Below are 15478 nucleotides of genomic sequence, written 5' to 3' on the forward strand. Positions count from 1 at the left end.
ATGAATGAAGGTACATGTGGATGTGTGTGATTTGTAGGATGACATAAAGTTATACAAATCATAGATAAAACTCTTAAAAGTACATTTGACTAAAGATTAAATGCTCATAAAATGTATCATACTTTGCACACATAATAAATGCATGTTCTCAAACATCATGGTATACAATTCTAAACTTTGTGAACTGACTACTTTACAGAATAATTAGAAAAACTTTCATGATCAGCTAATTTTTTAATGAGCATTAGACCAGTTTTGCAACATTTGCTACTTGATCCAAAATATGAACTCGTAGTAAAGATTTTCATTACCATTAGAGAACTGAGCAACAGTTCAGTATGATAAAATGTACAGTGATAAAAAGATATAGAAGCATTTAAAAATAGGCATAAGATTCAAAATTATTATCCATCCATCCATCCAGATGGACCGGTGTACAATTGTATTTTTGTTCCTGTGCATGTACCATGTGTTAATCAGTTGGGCAGTACTCCATTAGGAAATCCTTACATTACTAAAAACATAATGTTAATAAGTCTGATTGCAAACAGTATAGTCCCTAATCTTCCATTGCATGATGCAGCTATGGATCAGGGTCTCTTTTGTTTGTTTTATTGATTGTTTTGATCTGCCAGTGAATTATGTGATGGTTGAATTAGGTCTGTACAGTTTGCAGTTGGTCTTCACTTGTAAGGTGGCGCTCTACAGTTTCGTATTTTGCATAGGTTAGGATTTTAAAGAAAAAGAATTTCCCTGGCTTTCCTTACTGGTTATACTGGCTGTTTAAAAAAGACCTTGTATATTTTATGTTTAATTCAAAGAACCGTTAACTCCCTTTATTTTGGTGTATGATTGATGGGTGTACTATGGGTCATAGAGTATACAGCTTGGCCTTACTTCAGATGTGCACCTTTCAAAAAAGTGCTAGCTCTACTTGGTCATTTTCACTTCCTGAACTTCAGAGGTAAATTGTATAAAAAAGAGCCGATAACTTTTTTTACATTTTATATATTTGGTAATTCATTCATTGCACTTTCAGAAGCTGGTATTGTCTGGTCTGGCAAAATTCATTTTCCCTATTTTAATAGCTGCTGTGTATAGTGTACTTTAGACTAATTCAGGCTGATTTTTTAACACAAGGGAGCAGTCATTTTAGTTAGCAGTGTGCTTAAATCATGTAAAATTTTCAAAAGTACAATATCCAAAGAAATATCATCCACATTACATTAATGTAGCATAGAGGTATGCCAACATTCTCTCCATTGTGCATGTTTTAAATGCGAACTACTTCACCTTACATATGTCACTCTCTCAAAAGTACATATTAACTGGTGAGTGCCCCCTAAGTGAGTAGAGTTGGTAATTCTAAAGTTCTTGGAGTGGTGCTGTTGGCAGAAATACTGTTTTGTCAGTATTTCTCTTTCAAACTGTGAGCCAAATCTTTGTATATCTATTTGTTGCCCTGACTTGGATAGGATACTGAATTATTTCAGTTCATGAAGCAAATGCAGCAAAATTGTTAAGAAAAAGTACTTAAAATAATTCATCTTACCAAAAGGCATGGAATGACTAATGGGACATAGACTACTTCCATTTTATGTTGCTGTTTTGGGGACTTGAGTACAATCCAGACTTACACAATGGTCACATACTATTAACAACCACTTGTATCCAGCTGCAGCCAACTTTTCTCGTTTGTTATTTTACTAGCAATTTGTTTGACATAACTGGTCACCTCCCTTAAAAAGACAACTTACATCCTAAGACAGTCCGGTTAAGAAAAGTTGCACTGTATTTTCTTGAGGAATACTGTGAATTATTCATGCAAATTTTTTTTCATGGTTTGCAACAAAACAAAGATAATGTTTTGATAGGTATTTAAATGCATAAATTAGGGAAGGAGTCCTATTTTCTTGTTGAAAAATGTTTGTTTTGGGGTCTTAAAATTCATGATCTAGGGAAGTCATCTGATTGTTTCTTTGAAAAGCTTTTGTTTTAGGGTCTTAAAAATCATGAATTAGGGAAGAAGGCAGATTGTTTGTTTGAAAAATTGTTGTCTTGGGGTCTTGAAAAACTGTTGTATTGGGGTCTTAAAAGACATAAATTAAGGAAGGAGTTCTATAGTTTCTTTGATAAACTGTTGTATTGGGGATGGTGTCTTTGAAAAAACCTTTGTATTGGCATCTTAAAATTCATGGTTTGTAGGAACCACTAAATCCATGACAACTGGTTTCCCACAACAGATAGGGAAGTCATGATGTTCCATTTAAATCTACATGGGGAAGGATGTAAGACTGAAAGGATATAACTAAATTTTATACAGAAGAAGAAAAAAAAGGCTCTGATCCCACTCCTGCAAAACACCTTAAAATTGAATTTTCATGTACCTGAGATAGGTTAAAATGGAAAAATAAACTATGATGACATTTGTAGAAAACACTTTAACCTAGTGTGATAATGAATTTCCATTTTGTTCTTGTTTTAAGACCATTATAACAAAATCTAGCATTATGACTTTCAGTTTGAAGTACTTTATTGGGCTTAAGTGTAACTTTATCCCTGGAAATAGCCATGCAGAAAATGTAGTTCCACCTAGCTTCGAAGAAATAAATTTCTGTGAATGCTAAATATATTTTTTATATTCGTTTTATAAGGCTTTTATTGCTAATTAAGATAAATTATCAACAAACAGTCTGGTGGCGTCAATTTCATTCCAATTATTTTTTATATTATGCCTCATTAAAGTAAAGTATTTTGAATCACCTGAGTTCATGAAGGCTAATACATTTGACATATCAGTTTAATTAAAGTTCTCCACTTTTATCATTATGCAGTCTTGTTTTTTGTCTTCTTAGTCACAATGCAAGCATATGCATCATGAAGTCTTGAACTAAGAAATTTATGTAAATTGCAAAGTTTTCATGAGCATAGAATTTTCAATACATTATTAACAAGAAAGCTGGATCTTTGCAAAGATATGTGTTGCTTTTGATGTGCATGACCGAAATAAGCAATGTCGTACAGTTGAGAATAAGTTACCTGTTCATTTAAAAATATAGAAAATGGTTGAAAATTCAAATCTGAATAAAAGAAGTAAAAAATGTTTTCTTTGAAGCATTTAATACACTTCCAAAATAGAAAAATGCCAGTAGACTTGGCATTGTCACATATCAATTGTTTCCGCACTAAATAACCTACTTGTGTTGCTGTGCCATAAAACACTAAACCAAACCAAATATTATCAACACACACCAATGCCAACACCACACAGACATTAAATAAAAAATACACAAAATTTCTGTCTTTGAAGTCCATTGGACAGTGAAATACAGTATTAACTTGCTGTTGCAGACTTTGCTGCTCACATTAGTTCATTGGAGAGTTTGAAAGTGACCCCTGTTCCCAATCAAGGTATATGCACAGATGTTAACACAATGGAACCCCTCTTTCACATCAAGGCATATACATAGGTGTTGACACAGTGGGCCCCCACTTCTGCATCAAGGCATATACATATATATTAACACAGTGGGACCCCTCTTCCTCATCAAGGTTTATGCACAGATGTTAACACAGTGGGACCCCTCTTCCTCATCAAGGCATTTACACAGATGCATAGGTGTCAACTTGTACAGTTTACCCGTAATTTGTATGGTTTTTCCTTTTTCATCAGTGTATGGCTGTACAACCATTTTGTATTTTTTTTGTATTTAAAAAAATGTGTAATTTCAACAACAAAATTTAATTTTATGTGCATCTAGGACTTGGGGCATCATTTTTTTTAGAATGAGAACTCAGTGAGACTGGGGAGGCTTGAAACAACCAATCAAATCATACTCAAAACCGCGCTTTTCCTTTGATAATGAAACGAGTTTCATTCATGGCTCAACTCCTGTGTGTGAAGATCTTGTTGTTTATCACTCTCAAATTTGACACTCACTCGGATTTCTAATATTGACTAAGTACGTGTGTAGTAAGTATGTTTTCTTATTTCATACATTATTATTTTATTATTTATACTTAATACTATCAAATGCATAAAGTTTGCATCAATTTTCATACATAGTGTGGCAGTCATGTTGGTGTAACTGTAATTCGTCTTACTTTTCTGTGTGGAGATAAAGTTGATTTATTAACATTTTTAACAATATAGTAATTAAAAATAAATACTATACTGATTAATTTAGCACTGGCATTTTAACATGCTGTTATAGTTTTGAGTTAAGTTTGTCAGATACGTAATGCAAACAGGAAGATGCATTGCCATAATGACGGACGTAGTATAGATACTGAGTGACGTCGTTCTCATGGCTCGATATGTAACACTGCTAATTTATATAAAGTTTGTGACCAAAATTGGCACACCATATAGCAAAGTCATAACTTTTCAAACACCAGATACCCAATTTTAATAGAAATGATCAATAGCTTACGAGGTGTGAACTCCTGGACTGCTACTTTGTCAATTTTTTTATTTTTAGATTTCAATTTTTGGAGAGCTGCTGGCATAATATCTTGGGATAAATGGGGGAAAATATTAATTTGTGACATATCTGTAATCGAGAGATCTTCCTATATCACATGTCAAATCTAAAAATTTTAATTATTTTTAAAAAATTTCTTTCATCTAGTTGAAATATTCCATCCATCAAATGGCTGAGCCTAACTCAGAGAAACGCAAGCTTGAAGACACTGACCGAGGTCATAGCAAGTTTCAAGCGGATTGGATTAAAGTCTTCTCTGGCATTGTAGATGTATTCAAGTTAGGATTTTCACATGCTTTTTGTGAAATATACAGTAAAGACATTAAAATGGTGGCGTCGAGCATATATAATCTGGAGGAACACTTGAGGATAAAACTGCATAAAGAAATTTTGAAATGAAGAAGGGAGCATCCATCAAAAGTTTCTTTGCTCAGCCAAAGCAGGAAGATGATAGTGTTATAAGTAGAAAGAATGAAATAAAGTTTCAGAAATGTACATAATTATGTAAATATGTGTAAAAATACTTTGTGTATAGCATTTGTTGTTTTAAAACTGTTGATCTTATATAATATATGAATAAATTTTTTTCATGTAAGGTTTTTGGGGTCTTTGTAAATTTTTTATTGGTCTGGTGTACAGGTTTTCATCTCAAGGGGTTGACACCTATGCAGATATTAACACAGTGGGACCTCTCTTCCCCATCAAGACATATGCAAAGATGTGAACACAATGGAACCCCTCTTTCCCATCAAGGCATATACATAGATGTTAACACAGTGGGACCCCTCTTATCCACTAAGGCATTTACACAGGTGTTAACGCAGTTGGACCCTTCTTATCCATCAAGGCATATGCATAGAGGTTAACACAATGGGACCCCTCTTATCCATCAAGGCATATACATAGATGTTAACACAGTGGGACCCTTCTTATCCATCAGGGCATATACATAGATGTCAACACAGTGGGACCCCTCTTATCCATCAAGGCATATACATAGATGTGAACACAATGAGACCCCTCTTTTCCATCAAGGCATGTACACAGATACTAACACAGTGGGACCTCTCTTCCCCCATCAAGGCATATGCACAGATGTTAACATAGTGGGACGTCTCTTTCCATCAGAGCGAATACATGGATATTAACGCAGTGAGACCCCTCTTCATCAGCAAGGCATAAACACAGATTTTAGTGCAAACTAAAAATTTGTTTGGACAAAAACCACAAAAATTCATACCAATGAAATTATATTAATTCAAATAAATCAAGTTGAGACTTGCAATGAGATACCACTAAGATTAACAATTTTAAAAAGACAAAATTTCTTTTTAGTGTTCAGCCTCCTGTGGGAAGGGTATAATTACAAGACATGTCCAGTGCCAGACTATGGTAGGTCAGCGTCTGGACCCAAGTAGGTGTGATGCAGCTGAGCAGCCAGAAGATGCCAAAGTGTGCTATCTCCAGGACTGTCCGACCACACCACACCCCATAACAATACCACCCACCACTACGCTACCTCCTGTTGAATGGACTTACGGTTCCTGGACTCAGGTAGAGTGAAATTAAATATTATTCCAGCAATTTGTGAAGAAAAGGTGGGGCCATTAAGTGCATGGACCAGATTTAATCTGTGCCTGTTCTAATGTCACTAAACTGTGAAACATCCAGGTATTACATATGTATTCAGGTCTGTATAGTACCAAGGTTTATTGGAGATTATAGAGATGCCCATTTCTAAAGATGGGTTTAGTAGAGTTTCTTCCTCCTATGTTCTCAAAAGTAGCATAGTCAAATACACAAGGTGATCCACAACTATGATATATGGTTTGCTTATTATTTGGAGTGAAGTTACCTGTGCCTGTTCATCTGGAGAGAGTAGTATAGTCAGTTCCAGACCTACAACATACAGCACATGAAACTGAACAAAACTATGCAGAACTCTACACAAGCACAAGTGTAAAAGCATGTTCAGTAGCCCTGTGTATACTAGAATGTAGTTTTTTTTAATGCATGTGTTATTAGAGGTGGATCTAGGTTTCTTGATTTTAAAAGGAGTGGATTAAGTTTTGCATAAGTGCCAACATTTCTTTGTTTTACACTGAAATATTATTTTATTTTTACCAGAAGGGGAAATTGGATTGAAATCCAGTTAAATGTGCCTCGTTAATATGGTGTAACATTCCTTAAATATCTTGAAATGTGATTGAAGGGACAGGGAGTTGTGGATATGTATAACAGTTTTAGTCTTATGACCACTGATGAAAGTGGGGTCAAGAATGGAATGTACTGTGGCAACCACAGACACCTCATTTTTAAAGCCTATGGCAGAATCAATATACAGCCTCTATGTGGACAATGTATGGCCTATGACAGTATGTAAGCCTATGTGGACAATGTATGGCCTATGACAGTATGTAAGCCTATGTGGACAATGTATGGCTTATGACAATATGTAAGCCTATCTTGATAATGTATGGCTTATGACAATATGTAAGTCTATGTGGACAATGTATGGCCTATGACAATATGCATAGCTTATAAAGTAGACTTGTGGATGTAGCAGTTATTTACTGGCATAAGAACATCTTGGTATTTTGCACAGCTAGTTTCCTAATTCAGTTCATTTGTTTTATATAGCCAATGTCTGAGTAGCTTGTTTTTTGGTTGAAAGGAAACTGCCATGCCATTAAGGTTTTAATACACAGGTGGCCTTAGAAATATTATCAAAGCAGGGTGAATAGTTGATATAATGGAAACCCTTTTTCAAAAATAGATTTAATTGCAGTGGTAGTTGTTGGGGGCGAGTAGACAAAATAAAGATGGAGAAATCATGAATTGAAAGTGAGAAGCAGAGTAAGGCATAGTCAATCAGACAATAAATTTTTTTACAGGGTTCTGTCTGGCTTTAGAGAAAACTTGAACATGCTGGAGGTCTCTTGCAGGGGTTAAATATTTACTGCTCAGATATAAATAAATGTTTCTTGATTCTGCATGCCATCACAACTTTTTATTTAGCTGTATCTTTGGATACAGATTAGGTTGAAGATATTCTTTGACATCACACTCATCAGCAAATCAAAATTCTAACTTTCACTGAGCCAAGCAATGCATGACTTTACTCTCTAACTTTGAGAAATGTATACATTCTTTCTCTTAATCTTAACATCCATTACCAAGCAGCATTACCAGCCAAGTTCAACACATATTGAACTACATATGAACAACATATTCAGTGCATTTCAGTTCATTTTATAATATAAAATATCTGTGAATACACAGAGAACAGTTTTAATTTTTTAAAATTATATTTTAGAAACTCTAATTGCATATGATCTAGACAACTGATCATTTTTATCTATCTATCAACTCATTGCATTGCATGTTAGTATACTGCATGTCTTTAAGGGTTTGTTCTTCTCTATGTTTATCAGGATTGTAGAGAGGATTTGTTTACACCCCTAGCTGAGATCAGGACCTAAATCTATATCTGGCTGTGAACCCCACCCATCCAAACTGCCTGACTCTTGCTTGTAGCTGGGCACTTAACATCTCCCATGAAGTACTACCTAGATAACCCTAAACCTTGTATTTAGATCTTCACAACCCAGTTTCTTATTTTTAGGAGCATAGTTCATTTTTGTTTTATGTACTATCAGAGAGAGAGAGAGAGAGGGCAACTTAATTCTTAAGTATGTGAAGTAATATCTGTAAGCTTAATATAAATTTACAAATTCTCAGTAATAAATCCTAAATTTTTACACATTATTTTACAAAAAATGTTCTTTTGATAATGTTAGTATTGTTAATGTTGAAAATTGTATATTGTAGACAAAGTTAGAGGTTTTATTATGTAAATAATTTGATGCAAAATACAAAAATATTTATTCTCCCTGTCTGTGGGTATGTGTATATCAACATATATCAATAATGTGCCAGCAGATTTTGGTCTCTGCAGTTTATAGGGAGTAATTAGTAGAACAAACAGCATAGACCCTGATCTGTCAGCACATTATGCGATGGCAGATCAGGGTCCATATTGTTTGCATTTGGACATATAAGCAAGTATCTGTGGTTTTTCATATTTTTGGAACATTCATTGTTGTTATGATGTTCTGAGTATGACAGAAACAAATCATAGTCAGTACCCAAATTTAGCTTTAAATCCAGACATTTTAGCTGTTTAAATTTGACTTGAGCTTGTCTTACAGCTGATGAATCATTTGCCCAAGTTTATACTTAACCTTCAGTAAATACATGTGCTGATGAAACTGCGTTTGTTTCAGTTTTGTGCTCAAAGCATGTTTCCATTTTGCAGTGTTCAGCATCATGTGGTCAAGGTATAAAGCAGCGCTATGTGAAATGTATTGATGCAGAGGGCAAGGTACAAAACCCCAGTAGATGTAGCCACTTGGAAAAACCAAAGGAGACAGAAGTGTGTACCCAACGAGCATGTGGCTACTGGCGATCAGGGGAATGGAGTGAGGTACATTTATGGTGAACAGTACTAATTGTATAATTCTATTATGGAAAGAAAAGGCTTAGATTGTATTTGTTCGACTTCAGTTTTAAAACAAGTTCTATGAACTCACATCCTTGCAGCTTACAAGGATTAATAATGGCTCAGATTATTTAATTAATGAGACCTTTGGTTCAGAGAAGACCAGAAAATGGAGGGGAAATCAGTGACCTTAAAAGTGGATGGACACCCACTACTCTTGTTAAGTGCCTGAAAAAGGGATTGAACCCAGAACTTGTATGTGCAAGGAAAATGTGTTAATAGCAGTACTGTCTGATCCCACATCATCATGTTTATATATCATTTTCAATGCACTTGATCATATTTCTCACCATTGTAATGAAATGGTTGGATCAATCTTTTGACAGGTGTGCTTGTTCTGGAACTGAGAATTCATTTGAGCAGTATGGAGTAGGACTGTCATAAATGCCATTATAGTTCCTTTGAAAAGTTAGATAGGTTACTGTGCTAATTACTTTAGAGTAACCCTAATGCAGTAAAATATGCAAACTTGACAGATTGAGGGTTAAGGAATAAGTTCAATGTGATGAAGTGCCAAAGCTCAGGAAATGCATGCAGCAGATATTTTTTTGAATACATGCTTTTTAAATAAAAGAAAGATATTTGGAATGAAAGGGAATATTAAACTTGATTGGTATCTTGTAGATGTAGTCTGAAAAAGAGACATGGTTATTTGATTACATATTTGTTTTTGTTAATATTAGTATCATGTATTAGTTAATACATGACCCATTATGACTTCATCTCTCTTGTAAAAAAAAACGGAAATTATAAAACCCAAGTGATTTGGCCCACCAGAATTTAGAATACAGATATAAAGAAAAGAAGTTGACACTGATCTCTATTTTATGTATAATTTTTCATTTCTGTTTTAGTGTCCAGTGACATGTGGTAAAGGTGTACAGACAAGATATGTGGCCTGTGTGATGATAGATGGCCAGGATGTTGATGCACTGATATGTGACATGGATATTAAACCATCAGCTCAGCGAACTTGTGATGCAGGCAAATGTATCCCTTTTGAGGACTTTGATATTGGCAGAATCACAAGCAACACTGTCATCAACATCAGTCATTGGAGAGTTGGACCATGGAGTGGGGTATGAAATCATAAGCATATTACAATTGGATGAAGTTTTCCAACAATTTTGGGTTCTGCACAGTTTAAAATGTCAATTTTGTGGAATCTTTTTTTTTTATAGTTTTGGTACATGGACTTGCACAATTTCGACTTGTGTGAATTTTGCCTTAATGCAATTCATGTAAATTATTGTTTCTGTTTAAAGTTTAATGATGACTAAAAAACAATGAAATTATTTGTCTAAAACAAATTAAGATCCATAACCTGCTAAAATAAATGGTATTAAAATTAATTGAATTATGTATTTTTCAATGTAAATTAAAGACAGTGACACTAAAATTTTGAATTGTGTGATTTTCAAGTTACACTCACACTCATGGGAATGCAACTATCATGTAAATATGGCTAACTGTCTTTATATTTTGAAATGTTCATTTAAAGTGACTTGAAAGTAGACAAGATAAAAGATGATGAAAATGACCATATTCTTTCAGTGTTCCAGCACATGTGGAACAGGATGGCAGAGGCGTCAGGTTGTTTGTCACGATGAAAAGGGACCAAGTACTTCATGTGATACAGCGCAGAAACCTGCAGAAAAACAGAGTTGTAATGCTGGACACTGCCCTAATTGGGTGTATGGAGATTGGACACCAGTAAGTCCCACATGGAATTAAATATTACTGTTAAAATCTCAAGCAAAGCTAGCTTTTGTTTTTGTTATGAATATTTGACTTGGACCATTTCTTTTTTAATCCTGGTTTCTTGTTTTTTTGAGGACATTTACTTTATCTTTCTAGCAAATGCACATTTATTAGATCAAAGTAATCAAGATTTAATAATGATGATGATTTTAACAATAACAGTATAATGTTAAGTTTTCAAAAGATCTAATCAGTCTCACTCGTATAAATAGAGTTAAGGATTTTGATAAAAGTGTTCAAATTCCTCAAGACTTAATTTGATACTGGTAAGATAAGGTTGTCTGCTAAATATGCTGTCCATAATGGTTTCCTAAAAGTGGTAGATGTTGGTGAAAGCTCAGAACTTAAAATTTGGTAGCTTCCTGAATGGTAAAGACTTGAACCATATTATGTCTTGCTAGCTTGTGCATACGAGTTCAGAACTTAATTTGCCTTTGAGTTCATGTATCTAGTTGTTACTTAAAATCTCACTAGAAGATTGAAACATCAGGTAACACTTTCATTTCTTTGTCACTAGGATAAGGTCATGATTTTATTTGAAACAAAACTGTTCTCATTAATCATCTGTGTCTGAACTCTAAGATTCAGTAAGAAACCTTTTGTACATGTAAACTTTTTTGTAGTTTGAATGTTTCTGGATATATCCAATGAGTATTCAGCATTTACTTTATATATTCTGTAGCCTCTAGTTTCATACAACTGTACAATTAAACTTCTTTCAGTGCTCTGTGACATGTGGAGAAAATGGAGTTCAGAAGAGAGTTGTAAAGTGCCACTCTGGTGATGGACATCCTCTTCCAGAGTCAAATTGTGATATTTTCCAGCGTCCTCCAGACAGTCGAATGTGTAACAATGGCGCATGCAGTAGCAACAGATCATGGCAAGTGGGACCCTGGTCTCCGGTAAGAAATCCTCCCTCTCATCGTGATTATGATCATTACCGTTACTACCAATATTATTACCAAACCTATTACCAGCGTTCCTAACCATGGTGGTGGTAGCTAGTGTATGATTTGTCCCCTTGTGTTCGTGTGTGGGTAGTTGCAAGGAGAAAATGCATGCATGGAAATATCTGTGTTTTTGTTAAAGCGTTTTTCATATGCTGCCAGGATACAGATATTCGGATATGATGAAGATGTGCAGGACTCACATTCTTGGGATTCTTCGCCAATATTGTGGAAGCCAATAATGCAGTTTGATATTAATATTTAATCAGTGCTTCATTGTGTTCATATTTAAATTGGTTCACCAAATATGCATTTGCAATTAATTCATTTAGAGAATTAATTTGAGAAACAGAAATTATGGTTGGTTGTGAGACAAACTATATTAGATCAAACTCTGGAGAATTGAATTACATTGATGAATTATTAGTATAATTAATTTAGGAGATTAAGATATACATGGTACTTGTCAGTAAATTGACTACTGATATATGCAAAGTGGCTACTTCAATATCATTGTCATATAAATGCATTTTGTAACATAAATAAAGAATACGTAAGAGATTGTTGCCTCATTAACTATGCCTCATGTTGACAGAATTGTTTTCTGAAGTTTTTATATTCATTTTCTTTATGCATTTCATAGAATCCAGATGTACATATTGTATAGGATTTGCCTAACTTGTACATAACAACTATTATTATGAACTTTTTTATTTTACTGCTGATATTTGAAGCAAAGACTCCTGTGTGAATCTTGACATACAATTGTAAAAATGTTTGATGTGGTAAATTATAAAGGTGTTAAAGTATGAATGAATCTAGACTATATAATTGTGGGTAAGGTTTTCTTTGAAAACATTTTATTTGTGTGTATATATATGTTATGTGGTTTTTGAATCTATTCATCCAAGCAACTCTGGAATGATAACATTCTTCATGGAAAAGAGGCAGTAATTTTAATATGAATGAATCAAGAGGCTGTTGAGCTTGTTCAGATAACAAGAACTTGTATGAAACTGGTAATTTTTATTTAGAATTGAAGCTATCCCTTGGTAAAAGGAACAATTGGCAGCCCATAGTATTGTCTATACCCAGGTGTACTTTGTACTTAACAGCTAACATGTAGACCCAGTTGTCTATGCTATTCACTTAAAATCATAAACAAAACAAACACCATGGACCCAGACTACTTCCCAGCTGACACTGTAAACAAAGTCACTTTCTGCACATAATCACTTGTCAGCCTCATTTTGAGTTGTCTTGTAGTCATTTTTTTTTTTACGATTTTAATAAGAGATATGAAAAAATAAATTAACAGTAACATTGACAGGTTTTTTGCATCAAACCTTTAAATTTATATGTATCTTTCATTGCTTTTGCAAATTCTTTGAAAAATGAAGGAAGAGCAAGATTAGGCATTTCTGCAAGAAAATTTAAGAATTCATTTTGTGGTGTTTTGATGGATATGTTCATGCCACCTGTGGAGCAGTTTGAGAATGGATCCTGATCTGCCAGTGCATTATGTGAATGCAGATATCAGTCTGCACTGCAGCAGCACACATGCTATACATGAGCAGATATGGAAATTGCTTTTTTTGGTGGCATTTATTAAAAAGTGTTCTTATGCCTATATTTGCAGGCCTTCCAGACATTCTTACATTTATATAAATCCTTATAAAATGCCTGTTTTTTTAAAACCCCTAAATTTCTTTTATATAAATTAGTCCAAAATCCCTTTAATTTCCCTAAATGTTTTGTGGGAGATATGCGTTCCAGAATTTTTCTCAAGAAAATCAATTAAAATGGACATAAAATCATTTATTATAATGAATGTACTCAGTGTGGTGTATTTGTGAGTTCCAAATGAAATACAAAATAAATTGAAATTATTATTATAATGTATTGCTGTTAATACTGAGTAATGTGTGAATTCATGTACTTGAAAATGTGGTATTCAATTCCTAAACACATCATTATTTTGATGTTTTCTATGACTGCACCAAAACATCCTAATATTTTTCCACATATTTTTGAGATCCAGTGCCCTATTAAATCCCAGTAATTGTGAAAAATATGTCTGGGAGGTCTGTATTTGTGACTCTAAGTGTGGATTCATATAAATTCAATACATTGGTAGTAGTGAGGTAGTAAGGCCTCCAATGTTAAAATTCTTAATTTGTTGAATACCAATATTTTACACAGCAGTTCAAGAATACATTGTACTCAATATTTTCTGTATTAACTGTTGCTTTTAGATGTACAATGACTGTCATAAAACAGGGTTCACGTTGGAAATGAATTGTTTGCTGTAATTTTCATTACACTCTGCAGAGCAACAAAAAAAAAGAATACCATGTATACTTGATTATAAGACAAATAAAACTTCAAAGATCCTGATCTGCTGCAGCAAAATGCACCTGCAAATTAGGGTCTGTGTTGTTTGTTTTACTGATTACTCTTAACAATCTTAATAGACCCAGATCTGGTGTTTTATGAGATGGCAGATCTGGGTCTGTGCAGTTTGCAGTTGGACTTAACTTATAAGCAAGTGTATACAGCAATAACCTAACTAGTATCAGGTAGTTCTGGGAATTAGAATTTTATTTTAGATCTAACACAAATGTCAGCAATGTCAACATTTCTTGTGATAAGCTCAGGGAGCCCACATTTTACAGTTTTTTAATTTTTTGTAAATGTTTCTAAAAGAATGGGATGGGCTAATCATGGATTGTTGACTGCACATTTGGGTGTTGGAAAGAATGTTGTGGTGTGTCACCATCTACTATTTACCTCTTGTGGCCTTTTGTATGCCGGTGAATAATTTGTGTGCAGTTTCGTCCATAGTTTATTTATTGTGATATTGCTGATGTTTTTGAATATTTTAGTCTATGATTTCATTATTCTTGTGATTGAATACTTTGATGTAATCTTTGTTGTATATATTATTTTATCATTTTACCAAAAATTCTTCATTGTTTTTATGTTTTAAACAAAGGGGTATGATATTTTTGTATCTCTACATGTGTACCTTTTGTTACCAGAGATTCTGAAATGTTCTTTTTATACTTTACAATTTAAATACCTTTTGTCAACTTTTATTTGGTTTTAAAATAAATGTCATGTCTTGTTGTTAGGTAATTTATTTTATTTAAAAATAAACAAACTTGGATTTTAGTTATTGTTTATTTCCTATCCCTACCACACCCACCACCTGCTGTAATCAGTGTTAGTGTAGATCCTTCAGTGTGTGTGGGTGTGTGTGTCTGTGTGTGTGTGTGTGTGTGTGTCTGTGCTTTTCTTTCCTTCTTTTGAAGTATCATTTATCTAAAGTGGATCAATGTTTTTGAATCCTGAAATATTTTCTGTTTCATAATGAGTAGACTGAAAATTGGTTATGATTACTTGTATATTACTTCTTCCAAAACCCTTCCAAGGGTGGAATGCTAGTCAGCTTTGATTACCAACTATTACAGATATGTGCACCTGAAGTTATATAATAAAAAACAAGAACCAAGCTTTCTAAATTTGAATACATTAAAATCTGTGCAGTTTAAGGACACTGAAGGGGCCAGAAAATATTGCTCTTAGTTGAATGGTTTTCTTTACATTGAAGTTGAATTTGAAGGTGAAATTGAATAAAGTACTTGCAAAAAATTTCCATTATCATCAGACTGTCTCAAAACGTTTAGAACACACAGTATATCTCCAAAATTGTCTTGCATTTG

At 33.8% G+C, this 15478-nt stretch overlaps 1 protein-coding gene across 1 annotated transcript in view; it reads left to right on the forward strand.

The window, feature by feature from the left end:
* LOC149789283 (A disintegrin and metalloproteinase with thrombospondin motifs 9-like) overlaps positions 1–15478 on the forward strand; it is a 343799-nt gene that overhangs the window by 237703 nt on the left and 90618 nt on the right. The window contains exons 24-28 of the mRNA XM_089975475.1: positions 5820–6038; positions 8803–8970; positions 9900–10124; positions 10600–10758; positions 11529–11708. Coding sequence (XP_089831601.1) covers positions 5820–6038; positions 8803–8970; positions 9900–10124; positions 10600–10758; positions 11529–11708 — 951 coding nt within the window. The remainder of the gene's footprint in view (positions 1–5819; positions 6039–8802; positions 8971–9899; positions 10125–10599; positions 10759–11528; positions 11709–15478) is intronic.

The sequence above is a fragment of the Sinohyriopsis cumingii genome, chromosome 11 (genome assembly GCF_028554795.1).
Source record: "Sinohyriopsis cumingii isolate HCF-2022 chromosome 11, ASM2855479v2, whole genome shotgun sequence".
Taxonomy (NCBI): domain Eukaryota; kingdom Metazoa; phylum Mollusca; class Bivalvia; order Unionida; family Unionidae; genus Sinohyriopsis; species Sinohyriopsis cumingii.